This window comes from Branchiostoma belcheri, unplaced genomic scaffold (genome assembly GCF_001625305.1).
Source record: "Branchiostoma belcheri isolate BF01 breed outbred unplaced genomic scaffold, Haploidv18h27 scaffold65, whole genome shotgun sequence".
Lineage (NCBI taxonomy): Eukaryota > Metazoa > Chordata > Leptocardii > Amphioxiformes > Branchiostomatidae > Branchiostoma > Branchiostoma belcheri.
In genome coordinates, this window is record NW_017804298.1 from 739,526 (window position 1) to 765,079 (window position 25,554).

General features: G+C 42.2%; 4 protein-coding genes across 4 annotated transcripts in view; 3 read left to right on the forward strand and 1 right to left on the reverse strand.

Annotated features, from left to right (window-relative positions):
* LOC109483571 overlaps positions 1-11,401 on the forward strand; it is a 74,683-nt gene extending 63,282 nt beyond the window's left edge. Inside the window, exons 75-92 of the mRNA XM_019786607.1 lie at positions 145-323; positions 750-858; positions 1,158-1,347; positions 1,840-2,015; positions 2,614-2,806; positions 3,255-3,425; positions 3,823-4,024; positions 4,241-4,320; positions 4,491-4,598; positions 4,904-5,051; positions 5,568-5,710; positions 6,063-6,154; positions 6,388-6,624; positions 6,861-7,648; positions 7,945-8,184; positions 8,792-8,954; positions 9,466-9,519; positions 10,707-11,401. Of these exons, the coding sequence (XP_019642166.1) occupies positions 145-323; positions 750-858; positions 1,158-1,347; positions 1,840-2,015; positions 2,614-2,806; positions 3,255-3,425; positions 3,823-4,024; positions 4,241-4,320; positions 4,491-4,598; positions 4,904-5,051; positions 5,568-5,710; positions 6,063-6,154; positions 6,388-6,624; positions 6,861-7,648; positions 7,945-8,184; positions 8,792-8,954; positions 9,466-9,519; positions 10,707-10,799 (3,366 nt within the window). The 3' untranslated portion in view covers positions 10,800-11,401. The remainder of the gene's footprint in view (positions 1-144; positions 324-749; positions 859-1,157; positions 1,348-1,839; positions 2,016-2,613; positions 2,807-3,254; positions 3,426-3,822; positions 4,025-4,240; positions 4,321-4,490; positions 4,599-4,903; positions 5,052-5,567; positions 5,711-6,062; positions 6,155-6,387; positions 6,625-6,860; positions 7,649-7,944; positions 8,185-8,791; positions 8,955-9,465; positions 9,520-10,706) is intronic.
* A 996-nt stretch (positions 11,402-12,397) lies between these two features.
* On the forward strand, positions 12,398-16,868 carry LOC109483607 (histone chaperone asf1b-B-like). Its single transcript, XM_019786644.1, has 5 exons — positions 12,398-12,758; positions 13,426-13,541; positions 14,042-14,218; positions 14,602-14,746; positions 15,574-16,868. The coding sequence occupies exons 1-5, from the start codon at positions 12,650-12,652 to the stop codon at positions 15,687-15,689; spliced, it is 663 nt and encodes a 220-aa protein (XP_019642203.1). The 5' UTR covers positions 12,398-12,649; the 3' UTR covers positions 15,690-16,868.
* A 111-nt stretch (positions 16,869-16,979) lies between these two features.
* LOC109483509 (stimulated by retinoic acid gene 6 protein-like) lies at positions 16,980-21,039 on the reverse strand. Its single transcript, XM_019786538.1, has 2 exons — positions 20,218-21,039; positions 16,980-18,779 (listed from the first exon to the last, which is right to left on the reverse strand). Exons 1-2 carry the CDS (start codon positions 21,003-21,005, stop codon positions 17,564-17,566), a joined length of 2,004 nt encoding a protein of 667 aa, XP_019642097.1. The 5' UTR covers positions 21,006-21,039; the 3' UTR covers positions 16,980-17,563.
* Positions 21,040-22,355: 1,316 nt separating this feature from the next.
* Positions 22,356-24,871, forward strand: LOC109483510. The gene is made up of 4 exons (XM_019786541.1): positions 22,356-22,378; positions 23,419-23,606; positions 24,062-24,178; positions 24,726-24,871. The coding sequence occupies exons 1-4, from the start codon at positions 22,356-22,358 to the stop codon at positions 24,869-24,871; spliced, it is 474 nt and encodes a 157-aa protein (XP_019642100.1).
* The last annotated feature ends 683 nt before the right edge of the window (positions 24,872-25,554 follow it).

Genomic DNA, 25,554 nt, shown 5'->3' on the forward strand with positions numbered 1-25,554 from the left:
GAGAGAGAGAGAGAGAGAGAGAGAGAGAGAGAGAGAGAGAAAGTCTGAAAATAAACACTATAAACGCATTAGTGTATGCTTCGGTATCACTATATCATTTGCCTTTAAGTTAACAAACATTTTTTATCTTCCATATACCTCCAGGTTGACAGATCAGTACGATTGTACATCGACGGCCAGTTCAAGGCAGTTCTGACCGGCATCCCCATCCTAAGCCCGACAACCAAGCTGATACTGACCACCTGGAACAAGCATGACCAGATTCCCGAGCTGGTGGACCCGTTTGAACCACCAACGACTACATCCTCATTCCGATCTGTTAGGTACATCACATGCTTTTTAATTACTTTCAATTGACTTGTTACAAGTGTCGGTCTGCCAAAGTGCCTAATTCAGTAAGCAGTGTATGGTAATCACAGAGCTTACCTACCTACCGAGTCCCTTGACCTCATGGTCGTTTACCGAAGGAAAACATATTGTTTTTGCTCATTTTCCTCTTCTTCCTGTTGTTCTGCCATGGTAACTGGTGTTGGGTTACATCATGTTGCAACTTTATAGCAGGAGGGATTTAGACTCCTGTCTGACCATATATATGAACGTGTTTGAAAAAGAGTTAACAGAGCAGACCATGTACGAAGGTAAACATTATGCATTTGCTTTGCAAATGTTTCCTTCCTAGTTACACACTTATTTTGTCGAAAACTCATCAGAATGCCCTCTGTCCCCAGCCTCCCACCAGAAGCCTCCAGCCTGTGTCTACAGGGGAGACCGTTCCGGAATAGTGACCATGCGGTGGTGCGGTTCGAGGCCGGTGTCGGGTCAGCCAAACTGCTGGACGATGTTGCACCATTCAGAGAGGTAAAGTGTTCAAACATACTACTGGGTGCAAAACAGTAGTATCTCGTGCGATCGTGTGGCGTAATGGTACAGTACAGTATTTGTACCAGAACTACGAATTCTGCCATATTGGTTTCTGTTTGTGCCATTGTGCAAATAGAACACTAATATGGCAGCGGATGTGCATGTTTAACGATGACATGAAATAATATACATGTGATATATTATAAACAATACTGCTTTATGTTCAAGAGTGCTAATAATGTAATATCTCAGCTGTATTTTGTTCTTTAACAACTATTTTGTCAACTATTCTCCAGGTCTCTAAGCCATGTATCCCATGCTCTGCGCGGTGCGATGTGCTGGGTTGTGATCCTGACTGTGACGAGGACCAGACATACGTACACCAGATCCACCTCACAGGACTAAACCTGCCGCCGCTGGTATCTGTACCAGACTCCAACACTACCATACAGGCTGTGTACTACCTCACTGTCAGGGCAGTGGCTGGTAGGTTATTGTACAACAATGTTGTTGTGCTTTTATCAAGCATTGACATCACTGTTCTGCATTATGTGAAGTAGCTACACATAATACGGAACAGTGTACTTAACCTTTGAGCAACTGGTAGGTGGGTAGAGGTTTTACATATTTATTACAACAATATCAGTAAAGTAATTTCAAAGAAAAGTTAGTTTAGACTTTAGAAGATAAGAAGTGTGCTGGTCAAAAGGACTGCTAGTAATTATATTCATAATGGCAAAAAATGACTAAGTATACAGTATATAGAACATTATACTTGGCAGATCAAACCTGTTCCAGTACATGTATCTCAAGCTCGTGCATTGCAGGGGCTGTACAGTTGCCATTTGAAAGACCAAAATTGAATGGTGCATATTGTTCAGGACTTTTGCTACCGACATACACTCAAGGAATTTCTTCTTAAAACAGGAAACAGGAACATAGGAAACATGTCACTTACCCCCATGATATTACCTCTAGGTTCTGGCAGGGCAGCCATTGCGTCATCCAACGGAATCTACATCGACACGACCCCGCCGGTCATCGAGAACCTCTTCCACGTGGATCTGTCCTGGTCACCGGATGAGCCCACTCGCTACCAGGGGGACAACAGCACCATTGCTGTGTACTGGGAAGCCTATGACAAAGAGAGCGAGGTACGATAAACTATTTACACTGTACCAAACCACACTATACCAACTATACTATACTATTATCATGAAAGTTCATCTGTGTTGGTAGTAATCATAGTAAAAAGTTGAACTTTATTCCACAGTTTACAAACACAGTTTACAAATACATTGTAGATCAAATTTTCAGCGACCACTGTCGCCTTCATCAGGATAATTAATGACCAACCACCTCACAACAGGTTAAACTATACTATACCATGTTAGACGATACTTTACCATGATAACATAACATATAAAACCATACCTTAGCCTTAGTTCCTCCAGTGCATAGCACATTGGGTAGCAAGTTTCCTCCACTCTGTTCTTTGGCCAGATTCTCAGCAACCGCCAGTGGCACTCCTCTATACCAAACAATACAAAATAGCATCTTTCACCAATCCACACACTCATATAGAACAATGTCATCAATTTGCACATACCCCATGAAATATAAATCCCAACTATACATCCTCTAAGCAAACCGGACAGGCATTTTTTCAAATGCTGAAGATCCTGTTTTTTCTTACATGCTAAATGCTCAGTACCAATGAAAACGTGTTTGTATTACAAATGCCTTTCACAGGTAGTGGAGTGCCAATGGGCAGTTGGCACAAGCCCAGGACAAACGGACGTCCAAAACTTCACATCAGTCGGACCAGATCAGAACTTAGTCTACAACAGCAGGTTAGAGGGAAAGCTTAGCAACAGACAGACTTATTATGTCACCGTGAGACTGGTCAACGGTGCTGGTCTGGTCAGCGAGAAAACTACAACTGGTCAGTAATAACAAGTTTGAATGATTTTCCCATTTCTGGCATTTTTTGTTTGTACTGGTATCTTATAGGTTGGGAAAGTTTAGTGAGATATGTAAGAAAAATTTGCACTAAACTGGTTCTGATTATGAAATTCATAAAGTTGATAAGGCACAGCATTCATCAAGTTATCCAATAACAGTTTCTTTCTTAACATATTTCTTTAAAGACTTACCGTTTCCTGCAAACAGTACTAAGCACTGGGGACATATCTTTCTTTTGGAACTTACCTTGACCTATTGCCCATCCTCTTGGATTGTCCAGAAACCAAGTCCCTCTACATGTGGCCATCCTGGACCACTCTCTGTAGCTCCTCAGTATGATCTGCTGTCCTTGCACCATGTTCTACATTAAAAAGAGAAAGAAAGATCATATTAAATGACTTAAATGATCTCATACCCGTGTTGTACAGGAGTGACAGTGTTGCTCGACCCTCCCAACACCAGTAGCAGTAACATCACCACATCCTGTGAACACACTGTGGAGACAAACTCCACATTGGGAGGTGTGGACCTGTGTGGGGATCAGGAGAAGATTGACATCGCCTGGACCAGGGTGGAGGACGACTCTGTCAATAATTATGGTAAGCTTCTTTCTTTACTACGCCTAGATAGACTTCAGTGTAAATCTTTCAAAACTTGATTCTGTCCATTTCTTCATCAATCCAAAGTGGATGTTTCTCTTCTACGATTAGATCATCGAGACATGATTCAGAATTTTTTTAAATTAATTGGTTGTAACAGCGCAGCTGTAAGAACAGGAACATTATCTTAAAACTTAAATTCTATTCGTTTTCCATGAAAGAAATACCTTGGGTGCCATCTGTTAAATGGACCTCCTTGCACTTGCTCCCCCCCGCCAATAAACGGATGGTTCCCAGGTTATCAAAGAAAGCTAGGGAGCTAGTCATTAAGGAGCTAAAAATGCCTGTCACCAAGTGTACTAGATATACATGTACATATTACATAATACTCCTGCAGTGTTCAGTGTGGGGACATCAGCAGACAGCCCCGGTGACATCATCCCGCAGACACAGGTGGGGTATAACGAGTCGGGCTGGGTACAGGTCATCCGGGGTGAGCTGGTGTTTGGGCGGTCAAAGGTCAACATTTCCGACCTGCGCAGTCGTGAAGACGGGCCAAGTGTCAAAACACATCATAAGTTCCATGTGGAACCTGGAAGGTAAAATAACTTTTGTTTGTTACCTCCTTTCTTCCTTCTATTTTTGAAGGTACCTTTGACACATTTATAGACAACACTGTCATATTGAAATTTGTTTTCTTGTACAACATATATGCATTTGGTTCTGATGTGAATTAGCAAAATACTTCAGGCTCAATGATGTACATCTGCTTTTGCTAACAAAAGACATCTAATCTTATTTGTGCCCCTTTTCAGGACACTGTTCACAAAACTGACTGCTTGTCATGCCGGACATAAGTGTGCAGACATTGCCGTGAAGAAACGAACAATACTGAGTAAGTGCAAAAATGTACTAAAAAAAGACATTTTAAACTAAACGTTCCCAAAAACAGCATCTGTATAACTTGATATCAATATATCTTGAAGGCCTGCTTATATTACGTGTTGTTTCTTGTTTGTTTGTTTGTTTCTTTGTTTTACTGACTACTTCTTTGTAACATATCAGGATCCCAAGACAAGATGCTGACTTTCAACAATGGCTCTACTGATGACATAGAATTGGACGATGGGAACGAGTCTGAGAACTCAACAGTTATCATAGCAAAATCTCAAGGTAACTTTTTTTCAGTACTTTCACAGAACACTATCATTAATACTGTTTACTGGCCTGTGTGTATAAAGCAGAGAGTCTCGGAACAGACTACTTAATGTACATAGAAATATCATGTCAATAACCAGAAACTGGACAAGCATCTTAGTTTGTAGTTTCCAATTACCAGAGCTTCACTAGTAAAACCAAAAAACACACATGGGAGTGATACTGGAGTAGCTGGAGTAGATGGACGTGGTTGTTGTGATATACAGTCGATAAGCAATCCCATGAGAGATCCGTGCTGACAATGTTACACTTTCCAACAGGTGAAGACAGCAGTGTCGTCAAGCCAGGAGCTGTTGGAGCTGGCATCCTGACTGACAATGATGTTTCTATGACGTACACTTCTGACAGACCTTTCATCTCCAACCCTGCATTTACAATACACCAGACGGACAGATTCCTTAAAAACAGGTACATTTTGTGGTGCAATGTTGTTGAGAAGTAATGTAGAAGTAGTTGTAGTGTTGCTTTAGCATATTGTATTATTATGTTGTAGCATGCCAGCAAGTGAAGCAAGCTACATGTAACAAGCAGGTTGTTTTTAACTACTAGTGTGTGTAGATGATGTTCAGCACCAAGGACAAGCATGTTTACCTGTGTGTGGATGGTGTTCAGCACAAAGGACAGATGTGTTTGCCTGTGTGGATAGTGTTCAGCACCAAGGACAGGAATGTTTGCCTGTGTGTGGATGGTGTTCAGCACCAAGGACAGGAATGTTTGCCTGTGTGTGGATGGTGTTCAGCACCAAGGACAGGTGTGTTTACCTGTGTGTGGATGGTGTTTAGGACCAAGGACAGAGATGTTTTCGTATGCGTGGATGGTGTTCAGTACCAAGGACAGGTTTTACATCTTTTATCAATGATTGCTAATCATGAGATGACATTGACCAATATAGACTCAAGCTATGTATCAATGTATGCAATACAGGGTTAGGAAAGAGTACGGTCAATCGTTCTTCGTGTCATCTATCGGAGGTGACGAGGTTGACGCGCCGTTAACAGTCACCGCAACTTTCGACGACTCTGCGCTACTGAGGAATGAAATACCAAGGGTGGTGTTCTGGGACCCAGGTAACTACCTTCTTTGTAGATTTCAAGTCTAAAATATGTTGAAACATGCAAATTTGATTTTCCATAAAAGTTTAGCTGTGTTGCGAAAAGACTTTGTTGTAGAAAGTTTTAAAGATGACTGCATGGTCCAAGGAACTAGTCAGATGTCTAAAATCTAATTTCATTTTTTTTCTCAAAACAATTTTCCAACATAATTGGTGAATTCACTTTTCGTGTGATGCCTTTACATTGCTTTTGAAATACGAACAGTATCCTGTTGTTCCGATAATGTAATTACATATAACTCACCACTTTGCCTGTTGAGGTTATTACATATGTATGATACAGTATCTCACCCTACTGTTGTACACAGAGTCTGAAATATGGAGAGATGTCCAAGGAACCTGTACTGACGGTTCTGGAGCAGTGGATTACAACCAGCAAGAGGGGCCGTTCACAGTAAAGGTAATCAATGCATGGCAGTATTGAGAATCTATCCAACACTTGTAGGTAAGTAAAACGCCATTCCATTGATCTTGAGCCCTTTCCCAAGGGCTCAAGATCAATGGAATGGCAGGATTCGAACTCTGGACCTCTTGCTTCCGAGCTGAATGCTTTGTCATAACCCAATGACACGCCTTAACAATGCCTTCTTGTATTTGTAAAATCAAATGTTGCAAAATTTCTTTCCCCCTCAGCTTTGCTCTACCACAGCAGCACAAGGCCATCGCAGACGCCGAAGCGTTCAGCGTTACTTCTCAGGCACGTCACAGCTCGCTGTCGTCATCATTAACGGCACCTTCCAGAATGAACCGCCCGTCCTGCTGTCTCCACTCCGCATGTCCATGGGAGAGGATGAGGGAACTCTGATTACTCGACTCATTGCCAAAGACCCAGAGGATGATGACCTAGTCTTCATGCTGAATGACCAACTGGTAATCTTTCAAAATCATACTGTTTTCAGTCCATCTTATTTCATTCAACTTAGGACAGGACTTCCTATTATGTTCTTTAGTGCTTGCTAAATGGGAGATGTAGCAAAAAAGACTACATCAGTGTATTCAACTTTTTGTTGAAAAACGTTGCGTACTCAGTAAGCAGATTCATTGTTCTCCTTACTTAAAGTATACATTTGTTTGACTCAAAGCATATTTCATTTGACTATTCTCAGCAGGACTTCGGAGATCTTGTCGAGCTGGACGAACAAGGCATGCTGCGGTACAAACCAGCCCTGGACTTCTCCGGCTCCAGAGAGATCCCTATAACCATCTCCGAGTCTCGCACAGATGGCAACCCCCTCCTTTCAACCAATGTGACCATCATCATTGACGTTGGAGAAGAAAACGACACTCCTCAGCCGTTTGTGGTCCATGAGGGAGAGGAGAAGCTACAGGGAGCAGGCATCCTCCATCTGGCTGTGGAAGAAAACCATCCTGACAACGTCGACTTCGAGGTGTTGAGGTTCGTGGCAGGATCTTTTGACGTTGACGCCCAAGATACAATGACACTGCACATCAAGGCACCTTCTAACGGCACGATTGTGGTCGGCAAGCACGTTAAGAATATCGCGTTCAAAGAAGCAAACTGTGCATTGTCTGTGGAAGTAAAGAGAAGGGAATGGGTAGATGTGTTCAACAAGTCCTGGGCGGGCCCTGCCATCCCCTACCCGTGTGAGATAGCACTCCCGCACTCTGCTGACACCATGAACTGGGCAGTTGCAGCGATAACGTACACCCCAAACCAACACTTCTTTGGGGAGGACGCAGTAAAGATATATGCCGAAGATGCGTCGGGAGCGAGGTCCAAACTGGTGACTGTGGTTATCCACGTCATGGAAAACCGTTGCCTGAACGGTGGAAGGTGCGTTGGACCCCAGAGCGATCCTGATTGTGAAGACCAAGCTCGCAGTGACGGTTTCGACGACTACACATGCAACTGCACGGTGGGGTTTGAGGGAAGGTGTGTTTGTTTGTTTGCTTGTTTGTTTGTTTATTTTTCTAATAAGGAACCTCCAATTAGTGACAGCACAACACTAGGTTTTGGACATTAAAATGCAAGTTGTCATTTAGCATCAATTGATAACATCAACTAAGTAGATCAGCTTCCTAGAAGAAATAGAGCCGTCATTTCTTTAGAACTGTTAGATAATGTTAGCATCACCAACTACATGTAATGTAACTTATTAATTAAAGGCCATACGTTGTACCCGTTACTTTGTTATGCACTTAAGTTTTTTTTTCTTCATGAATAACAAGGTACTGCGAGATCAACCCCAATGACTGCGTTCCCAATCCGTGCCCAAAGAACTACACCTGCATCGACCAAGTCAACAGTTATGTCTGCCACTGTGAACCGGGCTGGCCCTGTGATGGCCTGACGGTTTGGGAAATCGTGGGCATCACAGTCGGCTGTCTGGTGGCCCTGATCATCCTCATTGTCATCTTCAAGGTGTGGAAGAAGAGAAAGGACGAAGCACTTAAAGTCAGTCAGAGCCCGTAAGTATATCTACCTCATCTATCAGTATAGACTGGGAAAAAAACAGTACCTTAAACAAGCTATAGTGATCAGCACCAAAGTGGAAGCAAGTAAGTACAGTTAGTAGTGCATTAATGCTGCCAGCCTGACTAAGACGCTATGAGCGGACGACAATATCTACCCTTCCTTTCTCCCTTAACCATCTTACTGTGGATGTGCTGCATCAGTTGTATCAGTTTTACCCATTCCTGTAGCTCTTCAGGTATTATCTTTCGTGCAAGGTATTACAAGTGTACACTTGTTTGTGACAATCTGTGTCCAGTGGCTTCAACCTATTAGTATGAATTTAACCAATTTTGAGGCATAACTTTGCTAGCTCCATTTGCCTGTCAGTTTACATTTTTACAAGTCAGAGGACAAAAGATGACAACGATGAAAATTCCCTTCAAAATTCCAGGACAGGAAGCCAGGATTCACTTCATTGTTTGAACAAGCCAGGTGGGTTAGTGGCGCTGCCTGACGCTCACCATAATCAGTCAGTCTACAGGTTAAAATCAGAAGCCTACAATGCTAAAAGATGCCCAAAAATGATGTGTAATGACAAAAAAAATCTCCTGTAACTTCCAGGACAGGAAGCCAGGATTCTCTTCATCTTGGTGGGTTAGTGACACCACCTGACGCGATCCTGAACCCAGCGTATGAGACCATGAACGTTGCTGACGGACGGATGAACTTCAACAACGTCAAGAAGGTCTGGCAGCAGGTAGAGGAGGTGCAGTTCCGTCACGTGGTAAGTTCTCAGGAAATTTCATGGAGTCCAGCCTTGTTATAATTAGCATTGTTGGCGGGGTAGCGGATCTTGCAATTGGGGAGCGGACTAAAGCTGACGAGGTTGGACTACAGGCTAATTACATGCATGCTTCTTTGTTTGCTGGTTGGTTGGTCGGTTGGTTTGCTTGTTTTATTAAGATTTCTAGTAGTGTAAATTTCACAAGTTGTTCTTCCTGGAGTCCATGGTGAGTCACTAGATATTTCTATCCAACTACATATAGTTTTTGGACTATCGGGCATTGCACACCGTTGCATGTGCCTACTCGTCTGTGACCGTGGCTGCAATGTAATTTACACGCAGGATGTTGGCAGGTTATTATAAAAGGCTTGCTTAATTGTTTCCGTCCACCATACATTTTCAAATATGTTCCACATCGCATGATATTTCTTGGACATACTGTACTATAGAAAGTTAGAAATAATTTAAGTCAAAGGCCATTAATACTGTTACTTCAACCCTTGTGTTGCAGGAACTTCAGGATGAAGCACGTGCTCCTGTGAACAAGAAGCTGGAGCCGCAACTGGTGCTCCCCCCAGCGAAAGTCAGTCAGAGCCCGTAAGTATAGGTGGACACAGCACGTCGGCAGAACGTACTGCACCTGCGCGAAACCCGTAATGTATTGTACATAGCATTTCGGCAGAATGTCTCATATAAGGTTGTATTCGCTCATATAAGGTTAGCATTTCGACAGTAGTTTCCAAATGTCATGTCGGAAAGAATATCCTCTGCAACAGGCAAAATTCTGATGCAACGTTGACCAAAAACCCAACGAAAAACGCGAAAATACGGGGTTCTGCGCAGGCGCAGTACGTTCTGCCGACGTGCTGGTGGACACTGACCCCATTGTTGGATGACAATGATGTATTTACCCCTTTTAATTAGCTTCAGGTCTCTTAACCTTATAAATCTCTTTCATGCTTTCATGATAGAGTGGTATATCTGAGTTGTATTCATTCTTTTAGCTCTTCTAGCTACCCTTTGGTACAAGCTACTGCGCTTGTTTGTAACAATCTATGTTCAGTGGCACATGGCTTCAACTGAAGTAAGTGAGGCATAAAGCTCACTATTACAGATTTGTCAGAAGTCTACAAAGGTACAAGGCAAGGAGATTCCCAAAAATGATGTGTGATGACAAAGAAAATCCGCTTTAAATTCCAGGACTGGAAGCCAGGATTCACTTCATCATTTGACCACGTCCCTTGGTGGGTTAGCAATACCGCCTAACGCGATCCTGAACCCGGCGTATGAAACCATGAACTACACGGACGGACAGAAGAACTTTGACAACGTGAGGAGGGTGTGGGAGGATGAGGTGGAGGAGGTGGAGTTCCGTCCTGTGGTAAATTCCCATTGCATGTTTGCTTGTTTGTTTGCTGGTTGGTTGGTCGGTTGGTTTGTTTTATTAAGATTTCCAGTAGTCACAAGTTATTCTTCCTGGAGTCCATAGTGAATCACTAGTATTTTGACTGACTGCAATGTACTATAATTTACATGTAACATGTTGATAGTTAACAGGCTAAAGAGTCTTGCTTAATTGTTTCGGTCCATATTACATTTTTCAAATATGTTCCACATCGCATGATATTTCCTGGATATACTATACTATAAAAGTAAGAAATAGTTTGAGTCAAAGGCCATTAATAATGTTACTCTCCGACCCTTGTGTTGCAGGATCTTGAGAATGAAGCACCTGTGAACAAGAAGTTTGAGCCACAACTGGTGCTCCCCCCAGCGGCTACAGGCAGAACTGCACCCGATGCCTCGGGAGAGTTCATCAGCCTGCCTGGAACACCTGAATACTAAGTAGCACCTGAGCGCAAAACGGACCCCTGATGATGACATTTCTGTACTTTTGTCAAATGATGCATGATGCATATATGTGTAGTATGTATAGTTGGCTCGTAGTTTTGATTCAGTGATTTTGTTTTCAATTAGAAAGTTTGGGACACATAATTCCGATAAGCAGCAAAGAAGATGCTAAATATTGCCGTAATGTGCTTTCGTATCAGCATTCTATAGTATAGCCAACATAATTTGATGTGTATGGCAATTTTCTTGCTTCTAGACTTATCCGAAATCATAAAATATGTACTAGCTTAAATTGGAAAGCACTTACCCACTAGCTGATTAGATGGCTTAAACATTAAGCTTTAATAAGTTACCCAAGAGATTTATATTAAGCTAAGACCTGGCAAAGAAACAGCTCATGTAATGATCTCTATCATATCTACTTCAGACACAACACTGATAAGCAACATCAGCAGTAAAAATAGTACTTAGTACATCTGTGATAAGATACAAGCTCTTAAGAATCTTCATAAACTGGCATTGTGGTGTTTCATTTTCAGGCTGTGGGTGTTACAATAATTCAATTCTGAATAAATCACTCTTGCTTTGGTGTGTCTGCATCTGATAACACAGTATGATGGTCTTTTTTTTTTCAACTACAACTTACAAGAAAACCTACATCATAGTAGTACTAGTACATGTCACAATATAATTAAACGTCTATGAAGGTTAGGCATCCAGGTACACAAGAAAACAGTTACTCAAGCAAATGGAAAACTGATAACTGTCAGACATTTGAAGTAACATCCATGAAGGTGATATATGACAGTGCATTCTCAATGTAATATATGACATTCAGACATTGCTTATGTATAATATTACTAGTAGTTGATGTGCTAGTAGCATCTTATCAGTGCTCATGCATACACACACCTGAATTTAAGTGTTGAGTTAAGTAGGCTGACACTCACCTTGAGCATGGAAACACTTCGATGGACGGTTGACGTCACAACCCAGGCGGTTACGTCACTTATTCTGTTTAGAAAACTGCCCCCCCTCAGCATCTGCTTGGAGCTGTGTGTAGTTTCCTCAACGTCACCAACTTTCAACGACAACAACGATTAAAAGAACGTCAGCAAACTGGAGATCCAACACATTGACGCCCTAAAATACAGGCAAACCTTTGGATTAATACGAAGTCGCCATATTCTGTGCGAACAACTTGTAAATTATCTCGAACTAGGAGATACAGTAGACCTTTATTTAATTTTTGGACAGGACCAGAGGACCGTTATATTTTCGATACTATAAGCCATTTATTTACAGACAAAACTGTCTACGATATGAGCTAGCTTTGTAATGTTACTGTTACACCTTACCTTAGAGTTTAGGTCCTCCTTTGCCTGCTGTTTTGTAGCATTTCGGGCGTCGTTTTTGTTTACAAAGTTGCAAAATTTAAACTTCCCGCCATTTTGAACTGACCTTTAAACTTGCGTCATCGACATCTCGGAGCTATCAAGTCTCGCGAGAGCAAGTATCCAATCAGGGCTAGTTTAACAAGGACCGATGGCCAGCAACCAATCACGGAGCATTTTACAACGGTGATCCTCAGTCCATTTTAGCGGGAACTGAGAAAGACATGAAAATTGTTTCTGGCATGTCGTACTTCTGATTTATTCGTAAATTTTAAGTTTATTCTTTCCCAAAAAAGCACAGGAGTGTTGTGATACTTAAGTAAACAATTCTGCCAGCAGTAACCTTCGTTGGAGCCAAGAAAAAGCGTTCTGAGGTCGTTTTAAACGACTCGTTCTTCGCCAGGAAAAGGAGGGAAATTTGAGGAGGGAAATAATTTTTGTGCGGACGAAATGGCGAAGGTTCAGGTGAACAACGTGGTGGTTCTGGACAACCCCTCCCCCTTCTTCAACCCCTTCCAGTTCGAGATCACCTTCGAGTGTATAGACGACCTTCCAGACGGTGAGAAATAAATTATCACTTCTGCTTTTACTTCTCGTTTATATCGGAAATACATGAGGATGTACTCTCTTTGTTGTGTGCCCCCCTCCCCCGTAATGTTTCCTTGGCCAGAGATATCATAAATTCGTGGTCAAATCATCATGTGAAGAAATATCACCGAAATGTTTAAACCTAGTGTTGGAATTGCTCTCGCTGATTTTTCACACATCACTGAGTAAAAGACAGAAGTACTAGTACTACTACAGATGTGGTAGACTTAATAAATTGTATATCTGAAACAAATTATGGCATACCTATAACTTGTATAACGTTATGTAGCTGCCGTTATGTAACGTTACATGTACATGTAACATTAGTACTAATATTGGAGACACTTTGAGTGACAACATAGGTCCACCACTACTCGTGTTCAATATCTGCCATCAATGCTCAATAGGAATTTCTTTAGAGCAAAAATTTGCTGGGAAAGCTAAAGTGTGTTTACTTCAAGGTTAATAAAATATAAGAGATGAGAACACACTTAAAGTTTATCAAAAAAGTCATAAAGATTTTATTCCTCCACTATATGTAACTGTTAGCGTTATATGCCAGAAGATTAGCCATTCTTCGAGTTTAAAAGGAAGAGCACTTTTATCACTTTTACCAATGATTGTTTCCTCCTGTATAGATCTGGAGTGGAAAATCATCTATGTGGGCTCAGCAGAGACAGAAGAGTATGACCAGGTGCTAGACTCTGTACTGGTGGGACCTGTGCCACCGGGCAGGCACATGTTTGTCTTCCAGGTTTGTCTGTTTGTTTGTTTGGCCAATAGAAATGATCAGTTATGCAGAACTACTGCTGATAAAACTTGAAAAGGCAGGTAAGTGTTAGAGTTGGCAAAGTACAAGCTGCGTTAGGAAATTAATGATTTAAGCCATTGCAGACAGGTAGTTAACCACCACCATCGTGCAAGTAAGAAATGAATTCAAACCCACAACTTCAGTAATCCAGGACCATCTACTAAAGCATCACAGGGTGTGTTTGTATAGGTATTGTACCATCAGGCTTGCCCCTCAGCATTTTGAATGCAGTTCAAGATCACCACTTGCACCTTTTTTGTGTATTGTGTGCACAGTCGATGCCTCCAAGACCAAACTGACTCTAGAATGAAAAAAACACCCAGATCATTACGGTTACAACCTCTCAATAAACTGCCAATATTGTCTTAACTACACGTACATGGACTGTCTCATGACGCTGCAGCCAGGATTCAGGTGAATAAACATTGCCCTGTGTTTTCCAGGCTGACCCCCCGGACACGAGTAAGATCCCTCCTCAGGATGCCATCGGTGTGACGGTGGTGCTGCTGACCTGCTCGTACCACGGACAGGAGTTCATCAGAGTCGGCTACTACGTCAACAACGAGTACAGCGATCCGGAGCTCAGGGAAAACCCGCCCTCAGTACCACAGTTTGACAAGGTATGCTTTGCTTAAAAGTTTCTGCTTTGTTATACTTTTCAGGGTGACAGGACTAGACAAACCTTGGGAGAGGAAGTGGATTGTTCTCAGTTCTTAATCTTACAAAGCCTGACAGGAGCAGTATGAGACTATTATTTAAAAAAAATTTATCTGTATTTTAGTTATATGGCTACTCTCTTTCACCTTATCAATGTACATGTATTTTGTTCTTCACTGGGATTACCCATACTAAAATGTCAGCCTCAATAGCATATAAAAGTAATGTTTATATAATCCAACCTGAAAGGCATTTGCCTGCTTTGTTACCTCTCAGTTTCCTTTGTCATGGCCTAATAGCTTCCAAAGTTATTCACAGTTTGCCATTGATCTGTACCCTTCCACAGTTGCAGAGAAACATCCTGGCGAACCACCCGCGGGTGACGAGGTTTCGTATCGACTGGGACAACAGCGAAGACCAGGAGAACAAACCTCCACAGGACGGCATGCAGCAGCCACAGGAGGTCACCACTACAGGCTTCGGCCCTCCAGGTACAAAATCACTGAAACTATATGTTTCTATGTATTGTTTCTATGTATTGTTAACCTTAACATCTAACCCTAGAAAATGGGGACCAACAGATGTTAACCAGATAGTAGTGAGTGTGAGTTAGTGTAACGGGTAAACTTCCTTTAAGCACAACATACCAGTGTTTTCAAAAAGTGTGGTGTGATCTTCAACTATTCTAGGTGGGCATAAGACTTCTGGCTTAACGTCCCGTCTGAGGGGACATCCCTAGTCAAGGCTTAGTACTCATTTTCTTAAGTGAAGAAATACATGTAGGTGTTAGTGCCTTCCCCAATGACATAACATTTGGGTCTGCCAAGAGATTTGAACCCAGAACCTTACGATTGTAAGATCACAACCCTAATCACAATACCACCTTGTCTCCTTACAAAATGTTGGATAATTAAGAGTTGGAAACAGCTGCAGCATTTGTAGAGGGACCATGTTTGAACCCAGTCTTTCAACCACCACACGGGGCCACTCCTTCAAGTATCAAGTACAAAAATCACACGGGACGAGGAAGTGTTTCTTCTCTTCAAGAGTCACAAGGGTGTGGAACTCTCTTTCCCAGGAAGCAGTGTCTAGCAAATCAGTAAATGAGTTCAAGAACCATATTGCACACGAGTGGAAGAATCACCAGGATATGTACAACTACACCTTTACGTACTGAACACATGAGAAGAATTGCTACCGCCGAAACTACCCGAAGTGCGGTCTCATTACCCATACAGGGTACCTATTGACCGGCTACAGGTGAGAAATACAGGTGAGAAATAATACATGCTGTTTATTTTTTCTTTTCCTATTGTAGCCATGGGCCAGTCGATGAAGCCGTTCCCAGGTTGTGAGATGTCCAACGGTGCCAGCTCCTCTAACCCTTCAGCCTTGTTATCCACCGACTCTAACTCTGGCATGGAGGTGCAATAGGGTAGGGGGATGACTGTAGCATGTCAGCAGAACGTCCTGCACCTGCGCCAAACCTGTAATGTGTTGTGCATATCACTTCGGCACAACATCTCATATAAGGTTGTATTTGCACATATGAGGTTAAAGCTTCCCAGGGTTAAGTCGGAAAAGTTGTCTTCTAGTTCTACGACAGGCAAAATTGACCAACGAAAACCATGAAAAATCAGGGTTTCGCACAGGTGCAGTACGTTCTGCTGATGTGCTGGGGGGATACTGACTTCTGTCATATGTTGGGCTTTTTCAGTCAATTTACTTGGTTTTCTGGTTTAAAAGAAAATTGTACATTTGCAGAACAACATTAAAACAGTCTGAATCAAGGTTGAATTGTTATCTCCAATTGTTGCAACATTTGGTACAAATTAGACAACATACAGAGACAGGACATAGATCATTCGTGCCCTTGTTTACTTCCAGTGAATAGAAAATATGTACAAGTATTTGAAGAAAATCAGAATTCAGGTTGGCTTTTTTTGTGTTCATGACAAAGATACTGTCATATCAACCTAGCAATTCTTTACCTATGTGTGTATATATACTTATCACCATTGAGAAGTGCAGAATACATAGAAGAAACTGTTATGTTTTGTACGACAGAAATGTTAAATGTATGATAAAACAATACAAGGATACTTGCCAAAGCAGATCAAACATTTAGACCCTTTCCGTGCATCCTGAAATAGCACTTTTCTAACATACCTTTCAAAAAGTGTTTTCAGTGTTTTCCATTCCTGAAATATGACATCCACGTTCCCATATATAATTATTGAAGTATTAGTGTATGCAACTTTATAACCAATATGCATTCTAGTTTGGCTTGGGTATTCAAAGTTATATTACGCTAACTCTGATTCTAATGTACCACTCAAATTATACTTGCAATTGGTGATATATTATGCTATAGCACTAGCTAATGCATTATCTGAAGCAGCTACTGGTATGTGTGTTTTGTACATGTACATGTGTGTTCTTCATATCTATATTTAGAATGGATTACGACATACATTTACAAGTTTTGTACAGTTCTTATTATACCGTAAGTATATTACTGTTTTTGTCTTTGTCCTTTCTGAAGTCTCCTACAGAACTTTACAAGAAAGCAGTGGGAATAAAAATAAAAACCTGAGTGAGTATTACACACCAGAATCTTGTTGGTTCATGTTTGAGTTTGTTTGGTTGGTTGGTTGGTTATTTATTCTTAATGCATTTCATGTTGTCATAGATCATTGCTATGATACAGTATTTTTATAACTAATGCAACATGAACACAGTAAGTTGTGTCAGGGGAAAATCTTTAATTCAACACCAAATGCAGCAAAACAAAGCAATACATATAGACTCAAGATTTCAATTCAATTATTTACTTAAACAGTATATATACATCCAACCTTCAAGATCAGGTCATGGTATTCTTTATTGGATGTCCAATAAAGTATCTCATGATGTAACTCAGGTTTATGAACAAGAACAAGCTGCATGAAGTTACTACTGGTACATGTACTTACACTCAAGCATTCTTCTGTTCTTATCAACATTTATAAGCACATGGGGGCTGCCCCGGGCATCAATGTACATAAAGTAATACCATAAAACAGAAGGAAGTACAATTGTACTATTTACAAGATGCAAACACTCCTAATACATAATTAGCAACTTAGAATGAATTTAAGCATGTAGACTTGGTACTTTGTGAGTGACCATACTCTTTCCCAAATGCTAAGCAGAGATAGCTTAGCACCCAGTCTTTGGTATGACTTAACCTACAAGTGCAAGGCAAACACTTTACCTATTAGGCCAAAGCACTGGCTTTTTTAAGGTACATGTACATGTAGTTAGGTTTACAGGCTCAGGAGGTTGACATCCTCTGCCTCAGTTGTTTGTCTCCTAACTACTGACATCGATTCTGATCGCTCACTCAAAAAACTTAGCTTTCTCAAGACTTCATCGTTACTTCCTGCAAACAAGTTCTCTGTGTCCCCAATACTGTCAATATCCTCATGCCGTTCTGCGTTTATCAATTCTACATCCTCACGTTTGGTCACTTTCTTTCTCAGTTCCTGCAATTGTGGATTTCTTACAAGGGTGTATGCTAGATACCAGTGCCAGCGCGGCTTGCTTTCATACAGGGGTCTTGGTGCAATGACATAGGAGCTGTACCGGCCGTTTCGTTTGGTTGTAGTGGTGGTGTCGAGAAGTAGCTGACAGAAGGATAGGAGCACAGGGTGCGTGTGTGCCACTTCTATTCTAACCATGCTTAAGTAGAACAGGTAGCCAACATCTGCCTGTTCAAACCCCTCCATTAAGACTGTTCTATCGATGCGAGAGAGCAGCAGAACTCCAAAGATGAGCGAAATGATCACTCGAGAGAAGCAGAAGAAAAACCCTACGATAATGTTAAAGAAGAACATGAAATAGGCAAAGTTCTGGTAAGCCTTGAAGTGCTGGAAAGACAGCGGCTGGTCTTCTTCGCCTTCTGGCTTCTGTAGGAACACATACTTACCTAGGCACCACTGTACCAAAAGGACTGCAATACTCACTCCCATTGGGGGTAGGGAGACCTCAAGACTTGATACTACAAACTCAGGGTTCTTAACCAGTACGTAAACAATGAGTATAATCACCATCATTATAGTCTGTATAATAAGGTACCCCCATATCATGTACGCAACCTGCGCTCCCGAATATTTCAAACTCTGGAAGACATGCCAGCTACTACTTTGCTTAAACTCGGGCAGCCACTTGTAATCCCCCTTATACAGCCTCTGCATGTGTTTACGGTAACAAGCCATGATCCGCAAGAGGTACAGAAACAGTATGAACCCCGTTAAGATGCCCGTGATGTTCCAAGACGGAATGAAGACGTCCCAGAAGTTCTTGTCGATGTCCACCACGACCGTGTGGTTGATGGTTGCGTTGACCATGTTTCTGACGTCACTCCACAGCAGGTTGCCGAAGAACAGGTCGATGACGATTACCTCGTACAGGCACAGGAAGGTCACGACCACTGTGGTGATGACGCGAGCAGAGAATCGGAAGGCTGGATCACTCTTGTACCTGGAAAACAATATGGTCACATAGTGGAGCATTCGCCATATATATTGGTGGGTTAGATTCGAGTGCAAAGCTATCATGTTACAGAGGAAGGTCACCACTACCACGATAAGACACAGGCCGTACTTTAAAAGACACACCAAATATGCTGAATATGGTGATCATGAACGTAATCTAGTGCCCGCCATATTGGTGGGTTAAATGTGAGTGCGACGCTATCAGGTTACAAGGAGAGAGGGAGGTATTTCTCTGGTACACCCTACTATATTTTTACCCCGTCGAAGGGACCGACAATACGGCACTGGGGCTTTAACTAAAATCTGCATGGGATGAAAACTTTGTTCTGTCACCTTCAAAGTTTCTTGTTTCCTTAGCTCTGGTCTTTACCTCTAGTCTAAACTGTGATCGGAAAGAGTATTTAACGAGAGTGTTGTTGAGTGTACTTTATCGTGTTCACATCTTCCGCTAGCTGACAGCCTGTTTGCGTTGGCTTGTTGCGACCCGGTCACCTGTCGGCTAAACTGTACTTTGGTCCCCAGCGTCAAAATATATGCCTGAATAAGCTGAGGATGTACTCGGGAATATCTTTCAGATTTACTTCCATGTACAATTACTGCTACTTCTATATACAATCTGAGAAACAGTAGTAATCTGAGAACCATCAAATTTTCTACCAATCGTTTTGGAAAGTCTTTTATACCATATTCCATCACTGGATGGAACAACCTGAATTTAGAAATCCGTACTCTTTCGTATCCAAAATTTCGTTCAAATCTTTTCAAATCGGTACGTCCTGTAAAGTTAAACTATTTTAGCTTTGGTTCTCGTTATTCCTGTATTCTCATTACCCGACTTCGTCTGGGCACCTGCAGCTTGAATCACAGTCTTTATACCCGAGGTCTTGTTACAAGTCCATCCTGTAGCTGCGGGTGTCCATATGAAACGATTGCTCATTATTTATTGCACTGCCCTATATACACCTACCAGCGCTTAGTCCTTTTTGGCAAGCTTTCAAGCATACTTGGTAATATTGTTGATTTAAACACTCTTTCTGATAATTCCATACAATATTTAGTTCTTCGCGGTAGTTTCCTTTGTTCGTATGACACCAACTGCAAAATAATGTTAGCCGTACAAAATTATATATTAGAAACAAAAAGATTCTAACTGTATGTGTTTTCTGGGATGGGAGGATTGTTACTCACGCGAGGTCTCATGTATTTTTAAATGTCTTGTAAAATATTTTTCTTTCATTGTAAAAGTGGCTGCGAGAATATAAGTACCTAACTTGAGTTCGCAGTCACTTAGTCCATGTATTTTCATTTGTAATTCTCATTGAGCTTCTGAATAAAAAAAAAAAAATAAGCTGAGGCCTACGTGGTCCCTACTTACTGAGACGATTGATGTTATGAAGTAAAGTTTCTATAAATTTGTAACTTACCACATCTCGCGATACCACGGCAGTTCGGGGGTCTCCTGGGGTTTTACGAGTAACCTCTTCACGTGTAGTTTATGGTGGAAGTGCATGAGTTTCTTGTGCCGCCTGGTGTTCTGAACCGGCTGTTGGGGCCCTTTGCGTAGGCGGACGTGTTCTTCTATTGCCCCCTCGATCATTATAGCGAACTTGGCAACCAAGAGGAACAGGCATACCACCGTTGGTAGGCGTACGATGATGTTGAAAACATTCGCGTATTTACCCAAAAATTGGAACGCGTCCTGTCCTATAGGTCCGGCACAGTGGACTTCGAACACTACTTTCACAGAGAACCAAGTGGCACTATACAAAAACCCAAGTATGGCGCCCACAGTCTGCACCTTACACGCCATACAGGCGAAGAACGGGTAGTAGTTCACGCCGAGTTCGAACACAGACACGATGGCGATCAGAAGCTGACTCCACAGCGGCCAGTCGTGTAGGTACGGCAGATAGTTCGAGCTGTAGGCGTCCGTGAAGAGAGAGATACACGCCGTGGTGGTCACACCGAAAGCCACAGCATACGACCACCTGTTGGAGTGGGTGTCGAAGAAGTCCACAGGCACTGGTAGACTAAAGCGGAAATGGCTGCATTTCTTGCCCGTGCCCTGCCCTTGGTTCCTCCCCTCTATCCACGATAGAATCGCGATGATGACTACGGCTGGAATCAGCGAGAAGTGTTGGAAAAGGTCGTCCCGGATCAGACAGTGATACTCCGTACCGTTTGTCCCGTTCAGTCCGTACATGGTTGCCATATTTCCTCAGTTTAGGGCAAATAAAAAATGCAGAAAGAGCTGACACAAAAAAAGAACTTCCCTATTCCCATGGGTTTCGGTGCCAAATGGTTACTTCACTTCCCACAATCCTTTGCCCTCGGAAGGTTTAGTGACGTCACGTGGCAGTAAATTTTGTCAGGATGGTCGCTTCATGAACTAGAGAGCCACTGAAAAAGTGAAATAAAAACACAGTGTGCACGAATTACGAAGAATAAAACACAAATCCGCGAGTTAACGTACAGGTTGGGAAACTAGGGACATCGTACAATGTATGTACTTTGAGATTACTTATTAACCACCTTGCTTACGTCCTGGGCTGACGAAAGCATCGTATAGAATGTGGATGTTCGAAACTGGGTTCTATAGAATTATCTGTTCGATCGAACTCCTTTTTTAGCACAACGCGCACTGTACATAGGGTGCATTTTCTTTATGTCTACCTGCAACCCTTAACCTTTCAGACCGGAGCAAAATGATATTTGTTACAGTGAAGTGCATTTTGATGCTGTACATGACTAGGTGACCTAGTGGTTACTTAGTTAACAAAGCCGCAGCGGGGCCCGCAACTCGTGATAGTGAAGTAACGCCGCCTTTAATAAACAACACTGAGCTCTGGGGTATCTGACGCACATATATATTCACGTGACATTGCTTACAAAGCTAACGTTACATGTAGTCGGCCTACTGGTCTTACGAAGGCTGAACTTTTCACCTTTGACCAAGCGGTCGTTTAGAGCAACTAGAGAGTTGGAGATAGTTTCACTAGTCATAGGGCAGATAAAATGATGAACTACATGTAACGTTATTTAATATCTCCAGTCAAAGCTTGTGTTGAGAATGAATTGTGATATTTCTAGCTCTCCCTCTCTCACACATACAAACAGACGCACTCACTCACTCACACACACACACACATGTGCACGTACGCACACATAACGTTACATACAAGCACATGCACGCACGCACATAATAGTGTAACGGTTATAAACACACACGTGCACAAATACACTGAAGATTATGTTTCAGAAAAATGGGCCAGCATAGGTTGCAACTTTCTTGTGAAAAAGCACCCCTTTATGCAATGGCTTGACCCATATCCCGTCAACCATAGCGCAGCCCGAAAGTTAACAACAGCGTCGGCGCGGTTTCCGAGTTTGCAACAATTTGTGTATTTCTCACGTTCTCTCCACAACGCGACAAAACGTCACTGTCTCGCGATTGCATTTTTCCAGGCTATACCAGGCTGTATATACGAGTATATTGCCAACCGTAGAGCCTAGTTTTTCGTAAGGAAGGATTGTGATTTTGGCAGAAGCTTTGGTCGCCACAATGTGTGATTCTACCTCACGCAGGTAAGTTGAAACAATGCTTTCTTCTTTCGTCAAGTCACTGTCTATAAAACTTAAAACTGTCTTAAAACGTTTCTTGATAAATAGCAACTAAACATTGGCATATTTCTGTCGATCAATGTCAAATCACTAGCGTGTCTGAAATACTGTTTTATTATTTATTAGCGTGACAATAAAGTTGTATATTATATTGAGCATAGGAGTTAAATCTTATGTTAACTAAAACTCGACTTAAAACGTAACACGGATGTATACTTAGGTTGTTCTCTAGGCCAGTTGTCACATAATAATATGCGTCACAATTTGCACTTGTGCAATCTTCAACTCGCCACAATATCGTCTGTGGTTTGGCGTGTGACTGTTCTACTTGCAGTGTTCTATTTCATATCTTGATACAATATTCGAATGTGATTCGATTCAAAGGAACAGTTTACAGCCTCTTCCAAATGAATATACGACGAGGTAGTGGTGGTATTTACAAGAAAGGAGTACTGTATCAAGGATTTTTCTTTTCAATTTTAAAGTCAACCAAGGTGCATGGATTCAAAATCATAAGCTGGCAACATTTGCAGACCGCCAGCTGATATGACATATGATATGGTTTGTTTTCGTGGGAATTTGCCGTGCAGAATATTCCATTCCAAACTCTATTTGGGGGTGGGCGCTCGCACAAAACTGTTGTGCAAGCTTGCAAGAGCGCAAAATGAAATGGCCGGGTGTTCGTATTACAGGTTTGCCTGTATATCAATGGCAAGATGGTCCTTTTGTAGAGTTGCTCATTCGTACAGCTTTGACTGCAATATTTTCCCCTCAACATCTGCTTGGTTATATTAATGGCCTAGTCTATGAAGTCCTATACTTGTATATAGTGTACTTAGTTTTATCCTACTTTTATGTCTTAAATTAAATTGTTTACTGCTGGCGCTAATATCAGTTCTTAACTTTAGTTAAATTATGTCTGTACTTCACCCAAATAAAGAACAAAAACAACTTGCTGTAGGTGTTACAAAACAACTTACAAAAACGTACTTGTTCCCCGACAGCGGCCGTCCTAAGCGCAGTTGTACGCGGGGAAAGACGTACGTTGACCCGGCGGACGCGGAGGAGGCGCACGAAGAGCGGCGTCTGACGGCCAACCTGAAGGAGCGGCACCGCGTGCAGGTCGTCAACCGCGCGTACGCCAACCTCATGGGGAAACTGCCGCCGCCCCTCATGCACGCCATGTTCAAAGGTTCCTCATTCATTCGTTCGTTCTAGTGGAAAAGCACCCTTTCTTTCCTGTACCCTTCATTTTTAGTTCATTAATATTCTTCCGTTTTTCCGTTCGTTCATTCATTCATTCATCCATTCATTGGATGGTCGTTCTTGCCTATTGGTTTACCCTTTCATTTTTCCGTTCGTTCATTCATCCATTCATTGGATGGTCGTTCTTGCCTATTGGTTTACCCTTTCATTTTTCCGTTCGTTCATTCATCCATTCATTGGATGGTCGTTCTTGCCTATTGGTTTACCCTTTCATTTTTCCGTTCGTTCATTCATCCATTCATTGGATGGTCGTTCTTGCCTATTGGTTTACTAATTCTTTTATCCAATAATGCAGTTCTTCCTTCAATTCCTTCCCTCCCCCATTCACCAATTCGTCTGTCCATTCATCCATTAATTTACACATCCATCCGTTTACCCTAGGTAAAAAGATGGTGACGAAAGTTGACATCCTGAATGCGGCCGGACACTACATCCACAACCTCCAGGTCATCATGGCCAGATTACACCAGGTCCCAGAGGGCGGGGGTGAAAGTTCAGGTCAGGGTTCACTCATGCATGGCCAGGTTACACCAGGTGCCAGAGGGCGGGGGTGAAAGTTCAGGTCAGGGTTCACTCATTATGGCCAGGTTACACCAGGTCCCAGAGGGCGGGGGTGAAAGTTCAGGTCAGGGTTCACTCATTATGGCCAGGGTCCACCAGGTCCCTGACGGCGGGGGTGAGAGTTCAGGTCAGGGTTCACTCATACATGGCCAGGTTACATCAGGTTCCAGAGGGCGGGGGTGAAAGTTCAGGTCAGGGTTCACTCCTTATGGCCAGAGGTTATAGTTCAGGTCAGGGTTCACTCGTATTCAATGAAGCAGTGCGACCATCATAAAGCAATGGAGCAGCTATAAAACTGCCATCGCGTTAGCATATTTCAATGTAGCAAGTCTTTGAGCAGGAGTTATTTTTTCAATCGTAAAACCACCAAATTTCTAGCCATACTTTTCATAGATATTTCGTTGACGGACAAACTGTTGCAGTTTAGACGGACGCTGCTAGGAGTCCCAAACCTTGTGTTTTATCTTCTCAACTCCCTGTCCAGACCCCCAGAGTGACTCCAGCCCGGGCGCCAGTGACCAGTCACCTCCCTCGGGCGATGAGAGCCTTCTGAGCGTGTTTGAGAACCTGAACAAGGCTGGGGACAAGGAGGGCGCTGAGAACGATGGAGACTTAGCAACGCCCGAATAGCTTAATGCCGGTGGAAGGAACTTTGAACAACGAAGACTCGGCAACAGACTTAACATTACAATATGTTTGTAGTAGGGTAGCTTTGAGGAGTTTTAGATCGTAGATTGTTAACGTTGTACTGTTCAATTGCCATGCTACTACCTTGTTACAATCATGCGATAACAAATGTATCAAGAAAGTTTTAGTCATCATCTAGTTGTTTCAAGAGGCGAAAGTAGGGAAACAAGCGTACAATCAGGGAAACAGTTGTTTAAATTGCACATTAGTGTTAGAAACATTCAAGAGAGAGATGCACTTTTATCTCAGACAGACACACAGACACGCACACTTGTTGAGGTGACTAGATGCAGAAAGGACAACAATCAAGAGTTGTTTAAATTTCACACTGTTGTATTAGAAACGTTAAAGACATTAGGCACTTTAAGATATAACTCGAAAGGATGTTGTGACACAGGCACTTACAGACACTTGTTGAGACTGTAGAGTTACACAGATGTTGCTGAATCATATAATCATGTTGTATACAATAAAGTTTGCGTTTTACTGTTTGACGTCCATGCCTCTTATTTGATACATCATAACGTATTAACAATTGATTCATAAACACTTGGGTAAGAGTTAAGACGGATTGGAAGAGACGAAATTATGACTCTATTTCAGTCCCATCGTATTAGTGATGACAG

What these genes read in the sequence shown, in the direction of transcription:
- LOC109483607 (XM_019786644.1), top strand. Translation starts at nt 12,650, where the DNA reads ATGGCGAAGGTTCAGGTGAACAACGTGGTGGTTCTGGACAACCCCTCC. An exon ending in TATAGACGACCTTCCAGACG is followed by an intron (nt 12,759 to 13,425) that starts GTGAGAAATAAA and finishes CCTCCTGTATAG; the next exon opens with ATCTGGAGTGGAAAATCATC. An exon ending in GGCACATGTTTGTCTTCCAG is followed by an intron (nt 13,542 to 14,041) that starts GTTTGTCTGTTT and finishes TGTGTTTTCCAG; the next exon opens with GCTGACCCCCCGGACACGAG.
- LOC109483509 (XM_019786538.1), bottom strand. Translation starts at nt 21,005, where the DNA reads ATGGCAACCATGTACGGACTGAACGGGACAAACGGTACGGAGTATCAC. An exon ending in CCGTGGTATCGCGAGATGTG is followed by an intron (nt 18,780 to 20,217) that starts GTAAGTTACAAA and finishes ATTGTTTTCCAG; the next exon opens with GTACAAGAGTGATCCAGCCT.
- LOC109483510 (XM_019786541.1), top strand. Translation starts at nt 22,356, where the DNA reads ATGTGTGATTCTACCTCACGCAG. An exon ending in TGTGATTCTACCTCACGCAG is followed by an intron (nt 22,379 to 23,418) that starts GTAAGTTGAAAC and finishes GTTCCCCGACAG; the next exon opens with CGGCCGTCCTAAGCGCAGTT. An exon ending in CATGCACGCCATGTTCAAAG is followed by an intron (nt 23,607 to 24,061) that starts GTTCCTCATTCA and finishes CGTTTACCCTAG; the next exon opens with GTAAAAAGATGGTGACGAAA.